This window comes from Ambystoma mexicanum, chromosome 2p (assembly GCF_040938575.1).
Source record: "Ambystoma mexicanum isolate Mex_15411 chromosome 2p, UKY_AmexF1_1, whole genome shotgun sequence".
NCBI lineage: Eukaryota > Metazoa > Chordata > Amphibia > Caudata > Ambystomatidae > Ambystoma > Ambystoma mexicanum.
Window position 1 is genome coordinate 472,190,301 of NC_090923.1, and position 7,693 is coordinate 472,197,993.

The following is a 7,693-nucleotide window of genomic DNA, read 5'->3' on the forward strand; positions in this document are numbered from 1 at the left end:
CTGGCACAGAAACAGCCATGGACACGGACATAATGCCAATAATAGCAGTGAAAATACCACGACCGTACCTGGCGACATGGACATGGAATTACCGGAAGCGGAAACACTGTGATCGCGAAAACCGGAAAGAGAGAGGCGGCCATTATTTAAACCACAATCCACTGCCATCCTCACAGACCACAGGCCACATCACCTCCCTCAGTTGGAAAAACCAACCACCACAATGGCATCCCTTATCCCTGCTACAAGACAGCGCAAGCAGAGGTTCAGTGAGGCGGAGCTCACAGTGCTTGTGGAGCACATTGCAGGGAATGCAGACATGCTTTTCAGCACAGACCACCAGCGCAGCACCCAGCAACGCCATAAGGAGGTCTGGGCAGAAGCTGCACACAGGTGCACAGCCGTTAGGGTGACCATACGCACTGTAATTGACTGCCACAAAAGGTGGGATGACCTACAGCTGCGAGTGCGTAATCTTATTGCTGCACACCACCAGCACAGCACTGGCACCGGTGGAGGCCCAGCATCCCCATTGAAACTCCAGTCGTGGGAGGTGCGGTGCAGTATCCTGCACCTCGAGGGGATACAGGGCGTCGGCGAGGCAGATGTTGGAGTATGCCCACCTGCTGATGCTGGTAAGTGCACAGAGTACAAAACTATGGTTGTGAACCCCCCGCCCAGCCAGGGCAGGAGTGACCCGATGCATCTACCAATTAACCCCCCCCCCAACCAGGGCAGGAGTGACCCAATGCATTTACCATTGATTGCCCCTCCCCAGCCAGGGCAGGAGTGACCATATGCATCTACCAATGAACACCCCCCCAACCAGGGCAGGAGTGACCCAATGCATCTACCAATGACCCAGATGACCAGCAACACGCACTCGAGACATGCCCCCTGGACATGCATACAGTGCGTGACTGAGTACAGGCTGAGATACACACACCTGATTGATTCACCTGTCAAATGTGTGTACATGCAAGTGGGCAGACAACGTTCAGTGTGATGCATGTGATGGACCCATCAAATTCCACCACACAACTAACAGCATGCTCTCTATTCCCCCACAGCAGACACGTCAGGTGACAGTGACACGGCACAACAGGCAATGCCACGTCCACCTGCACGTGACCGATGCAGCCGTCCTGCCTGGGATGCTGATGCCGACACCTCCGGGACACAGGCACCTGCACCAGCAAGATCTGGCACGGATGCCCCAACCCACGTGGCCAACCCTGTACAGCCACCTGCACCAGCAAGATCTGCACCAGCAAGATCTGGCACGGATGTCCCAACCCACGTGGCCAACCTTGTACATCCACCTGCACCAGCAAGATCTGGCACGGATGCCCCAACTCACGTGGCCAACCCCGTACAGCCAGCTGCCACACAAGTGGCACCCATCACCACCGTGGCCACCAAATCCATCGATCTGGCAGTGTGCACTGAGGAGGATGCTGCATCCTGTGGCGACAGTGCTCCAGTCGTGCAGTTTGAAGATGCAGGACAGGAGGAGGTGGATGACATGTGTGACCTCTCATCCCTCCACAACCTGCAGTTTAGCCCCCCAGACCTGCACAGCCCCATGAGGTCACCAACACCCTCAATAGTTGAGTTAAGTGCACACATGCAGCGCATGGAGGAACAGCAGGCCAGGAGGGCAATGGCATAATGTCCACCATTGCTGAGTCCATGTTTAGCTCCGATCGCTCCAGTGTTTCTCTGCTTCTCTTTGAACACTGTAGCATCGCTCGCCTGAATGAGACCACATCTCCCCTTCAGCTATCCTTTGCACTCCGATGCCACTTCCCACTGAGTATCCTCTGCACGGTCGTACAGCTTCCCTTCTTGCATCGACATCAGCTGAGCATCCTGCTGCCTCCACGGCGACCTCAGCACTCTGGTCTTCTTCAGCTTCACTGTTCACACCTCCCGTCAGCTACAATTCATTTCTCAATTTAAATGTCCCACTCAGGTGTTTTCCATTACAAAAACTAGACCGCTCATTTTGATCAATGGCACTTTGGATCCTAATTAACTCTGAGCCCCTCTTCCTTGTCCCAGTACCACAGGCATTATGGATCTTGAAGTCCAAAGTGGTTTTGGTCCTTTGATATTCAGCTAGTTTGGATTGTCTTGTAAATTGAGAGTTGTCAGAGGTAGGGATTATTGAAAAGAAGGTGTGTTCTAACATTGGAGTTAGAACCTCTACTTAAAACAGTATCATGACAATTAGAGGATGTTAGAGTTAAGTCCTGAATTAGCAAGATACACACCTTATTCGGTTAAATGACTTTTCAAAGCATTTTCTTTGGGTAGTTTTATGGCAGGGATTTGAAGAATGACAACATGCCATTAGGTATTTGGGAATTATAGGATTCTCATCCTCGGTAAAGGGTGAATACTGTGTCCTTCCCAAAGGAGTCATCACTTCCTCTTGACAGCCATCTCATCCCATGCGATCCTCTCTCCTGATGCCAACCCCAGGGTTAGGATAAGGTAGTGACTACCTTCACTAGGGAACATGGGAGGGGATTTTAGGGTATCAGGAGCCCTCTCAATCTGTGGTAGGGGGCCTAACACTGGGTTTCCCAAAGCCAGTCCTGTCCAAGCAGTGGGGTGTAGGAGTTGGGCTCAACCTAGTCTGTGTCTCTTCGACCTGTGAATGGCTGAAAATGTCAAGCAAAACATCTTCTCGCTCCTTACTGTGAGAAACCTGAGGGTGTTCCCCCGAGTAGATCCCGCAAATTCCTTATTCAGGTGGCCAAGTATGAACTGGCCCTCACTTATCCCAACCCTAGGGGTAAACAAGTGGGGTAGGATCACCTGGGCAGGGGAACCCGCGGTTCACTCTTGGGGAAATACCCCAGGTGAGACGCGGTACTATACTGAGGTAGAAGGAGAGGAGGGCGAGAACCCCAAGATCTTTATAGGCTGTACTACATCTGCCTCCCTTCCTCCCACTGAATCCCTCCTGCCCAGATCCAGGGACCCCTCCATATATATACAATCCCTTAAGATTCCAAACCCGGTTGCACCCAAAAATCATCTCTCCCAGAACTCCTGTTTTGTTACATCCTACCCAAACACTCCCGGTCATTCTTTTCCACATCCCTCTGGTTATCATTTTCCAAACTTGCAGTCAGCATTAAAAAAATACTACTGTTCCAATAATCGCTCCTATTCATTTCACAAACACTACCAAACTTACCCTTCTGAAATCACCTACTCCACTAGAATGAGGAATACAATTTCCCCTTCTTATAACACCTTCTCCCCATCCTATCACGCAGAACCTCTAACTCTCCCCTTTTTCAACACAAACACTTTCACACGCCACGAAAAACGATGGAAAAACACCAAAGCCGTTTCTCCAACATGTCCCGAAACAAGCGTCAGGCAGGGTCAGGCATTTGATGATTTTTACACACACCTGACCACCCTTTCCGTTCCCCACAGGGATCAAAGGTGGAGCACGAGAGCACAATACAAGCAAGGCAGACCGCACAGTGAGAGAGCCAACTCATCACAGCAGTTCAAGAGGAGAAGAAAGACAGCGCAATTCCAGATGGTGCCAAGGAGAGAAGTGACCTTGCCCTTTCTGACCTAGGCCTGTGAAACCTCTGCAGAAGGAAATGTGAGATCGCAAATAGCCAGCGTGTGTTGTAGCAGATGTCACTGGTACACAGGGTCCTCTGCAGACAACCAAGCTGGGGAGAGATGGTACCCATGCTACCCGCCTTGACTCCATGGGCAAGAAAAGCCAAACGATTCATCACAGCCGGTGAGTCGAGGGAAGAGCCAATAAGAGACCGAACTGTGTTGAAGGAAAGTTGCAAGTGGCTGATTAAAGAAAGTACCAAGAACTATTGATACACAAGGGTAAAGTCAGCATAGAAGAGTCAAGCACCACGTGGGTGCTCACTCAGGAAACTCTGAGCGAATACCCTGTTGATGAACTACTGTTACCAGAAGGCCTTGGGAGAAAGGCGAGAAAGGGGTTAAAGTGGTCATACAGGGGTCTGGTAAAATCCTCTGTACAGTTGAAAGCCTTTGACCGACAAATGATTGTGAAGCTAAGGGAAGCAAATCCCACATCGTAAAGTTGGCCAGAGTGAAACAAACCGAGGGATGCCGATAAAAGGGGGCAAAGTCTGAAGTCCTAATGAATAGTGTGCTGACAAGAGTGAACCCGACAGAGGGATATCCACAGTGAACTGTTCAAAAAGACATTAAGATTTGTGAATCAGATAGATGTTACAAAGAAGATTGTGTTGAAAGCAATAGTGAACCCGGCCGAGGGAGGCTAACAATCGAGAGGAGTCTGAGCCCGGAAGAGGGCCAGCCAGGGGTGAAAAGCTATCAACCAAACACAAATAGAAACAATCAGAGAAGAACTTTGATTTATTATTGTTGGCCCTTTGTTTAATATTTTTGGAGCTCATCAGACCCTCAGAAGCGAGAAGTTTGAATACCAAAGAGCCTAATACAGCTAAAGACTTCTTGGGGATCTGAGCCCAAAAAAGGAGGATCCAGGGGTAAAAAGGTATCACCCAACGTTCAAGCAGAAAATAACTTTTTTTTATTATTTTGTTGAAGACATCAGGTCCTTGGAGGCAAGAGACTTTTTGTAGGAAAGAGACTTAACCACCAAAGGGCCTGATAAACTCAGAGTGGAACTGTTAGCTCGTGCTGGGAAAGCTTGAGCGTGTGCTGTGCTCCAGAGTCCTACCTTGTCCCATGCTCAAACCGTGGGGAAGTGAGACCCGACTACTGCATCCTGACTTATTATTTGTGAACACTTCTTTCTTTCCTGTGAATCCTATCCCACACTCTTTGTTTGTGTTTAGCGTAAAGGATTGGCAATCGTTTTCTTTTTAGTATAGGCCCTTTTATTTCACAAGACACCACAAGGACTTCCTTATTATTATTTGATGGCCCTAGCCTGCTCCCATCTTAGTTATATACAGTTTAATAAACATCCTTTAACTGTGATCACTTTTGTCTGTTTTTACGATTGCCACAATGAGTTCCTTACATTACCTATTGTGCACAATGCTCATCATTGTTTTCTCTCTTTGTTCCTATGATCACAAGTACCAGATTCCTCTCAGTAGTGGCCCCAAGTATGTAGCTCACCGAAGAGAAAGGCAGGCGACAAGCAGAGCGGCTAAGGAACGCTGCACAGATCTCCCTGGCAATGCAGATTCTCCACATAATCCAGATACAAACTTCACAAATTATGGTTTGATCCGTCTGCCATTTCCAACAGCCAACGGACCTGTGCACGAAGACGGGGCAGAAAGACCAGGGCAGTCATTCCAGTGTGGGTTGTTCAGATGAGGTAAAAGCAGGAGAAGGAGGACCAAGAAACTAGGCAGAGGAAGGATGGTGCAGCAGAGCGTTCAGGAGAATTACAGATCGCATGTGCAAAGTGAGGTATTGCTTTCTGAGAGAAAGTGGTATTTGGGTGTGAGAGTGCATGTAAGGTGAGTGAGTTAGACTAATGTAGAGTGTAGATGGGTGTGAGTGAGTGTGGTTGAAAAGGCTGACTGAGAGCCCGAAAGGAAGGTGACTGTGGAGGAAAGTGTGGGTGGAGTCTTGGGGATGAGAGTATAGAGGAGGGTAGTGGTAGCAGAGAGGGAGAGGTATGTACAGATATTAGTGGGAGTAGAGATTATAGTATACAATCTGAGAGTGAAGGTAAGGAGTAGAGAGAAAGGGAGATGTGAGCATCAGATGGAGTATAAGGGAGCAAGGGGAGAGACTGTGAGAGGAATAGTAGGGAAAAGAGAGGAAGAAGGGAAAGGAGACAAGAGAGATGTTCAGGGTAAGGAGTACAAGGGCATTAGAGGAAAGGGCAAGTGGAGCCTGGGTAATTGGCATGTACTTAAACAAGTCATAAAGATCACAGTTATTTCTGTGGGACACCTGGATCTACCTAGGAATTCCCAGAGGGAGACATATAGACAAGATGTTTGGCTTTAAGCCATCAAAACCAAAGAGTCCCCTATCTGCAATGTGTCAAGAGAAGTACCCCCTATTTGCGATTCCTTTTTACAATGGCCACAAACACCAAGGGTTATTTCTCCCTTCCCATGTCTTTTCCTGATCCTTAACTGTTTGAATTTGGTTTACTATCCTGCCAGGTATTCTTGTTGTAGGGTCTCAGATACCTGTGATATTCGCTTCTCTCTCTTTTTGGGTCCCAGGCCCTTTGGGTTTCTTGCTTTCAGGTCCCAGACACCTTTGACTTTGTGCAAGGTTCACTATCCTGCCAGTTATTCTTATTGTCGAGTCCCAGACCCCTGAAGAATTGGTTTCTCTCGCCTTGGGTCCCAAACCCCTTTGGTTTCTTGTCATTGGTTCCCAGGACCCTTTGGCTTCTTGCCCTTGGGGCTTAGACCCCTTTGGTTTCTTGCCCTTAGGTCCCAGACCACTTTGGCTTCTTGCTCTTGGGATCCAGACCCCTTTTGCTTCTTGTGCTCTTGATATGGGCAGACCTGGTCTTCCACACTCCAATTGAACTGCCACGAAGAAGATGGCTTTGGAGGACACTCTTTACTACATGCGGGCCCCGACCTGTGTCGCATTTCAGTATAGCCTCTTGGAGTTCCCAGCAAACCTCCCAATTTCCCAACCCTTCTCTGGTTACTCATCGGTCTCTGTCGGCTGCTTTTGGGTCTCTCACGCCCCCTCAGAGTCCTCCTTCCGCGTTCAAGTTCAGGGGTGGCTCAGCAGCAGCCTTCTGCTCTCTGGCGTCACGTCACAAATGCCATATCATATCATATATCTGGCGTCACGTCCCAGGCAGACCACGCTCTCCAGCTCTTTTGATCAGCCAGTGCTTCGGTTTCCTGCTTCCAGGCATGGCGTGGCCACGGTGAAGCTCCCCGAAGCGTCTCTACTGACTTGTGTCTCGGCCACTAGGAAATCCACAAAGTCTAGACTGTTCAATATGATTCATAGAGGTGCTCTCTATGCTTCCACAACCCCTCCTCATCTCAGTACGGATCTTGAGGACTCTTAGTGAGTCAGTTGGATTCTTCCTCATCCCAGTACTCTCTACCTTACTGGTTTCAAGGAAACAGATAGGAACAATTGGGATAGTGCTGCAGGGGGTTATAGCGGAAGGCTGATTAGGGCTAGGTAAGCTATGGAGATACCATGTTTTCCCCAGATTGTCACTAATCCCATAGGGGGCTTCCCTCCCCATGAGATCCACCTGCTGAGTAACACCCGCAGAGGGACTATCCGGTAGTGGTCTAACCACCCTGGCCTCATGGAAAGGGGTTCCCCCTAAGAGAGAAGTGACGACATGCAGGGATTCATCACACTTGTCATGCCCCTGCTGTATGTGTATTGTTTTCCCTAACAACTGTTGGTCAGACACTAATTAACGCCTCCTCTGAGGTAAGGCACTTGTTACAGTATTGCCTTGTTAACAGTTCTTTTAAAGTATGTGTTCTGATTGAAAAACCATACTCTGGTCAATAAAAAAATAAATATAAATAATTAGTGCATGTCTCTGAGGTGTCAGTAGCAAAATGTTTATTTCCAAGACTTGCAAGTGTGGGACAGCGTATCATCCAAGCCTGCACCCAGGACAACCCTTCCCACCCTCCAGCTCACCACCCCTTATGGCTCCCCAGAGGCTCGACCTCATGCGAATTGACTCAACCTCTGGCTGGTT

At 48.9% G+C, this 7,693-nt stretch overlaps 1 protein-coding gene across 1 annotated transcript; it reads left to right on the plus strand.

The window, feature by feature from the left end:
- The first annotated feature begins 223 nt into the window (after positions 1 to 223).
- LOC138567752 (myb-related transcription factor, partner of profilin-like) lies at positions 224 to 1,672 on the plus strand. Its single transcript, XM_069646234.1, has 2 exons — positions 224 to 635; positions 1,071 to 1,672. The coding sequence occupies exons 1-2, from the start codon at positions 224 to 226 to the stop codon at positions 1,670 to 1,672; spliced, it is 1,014 nt and encodes a 337-aa protein (XP_069502335.1).
- Positions 1,673 to 7,693: the final 6,021 nt, after the last annotated feature.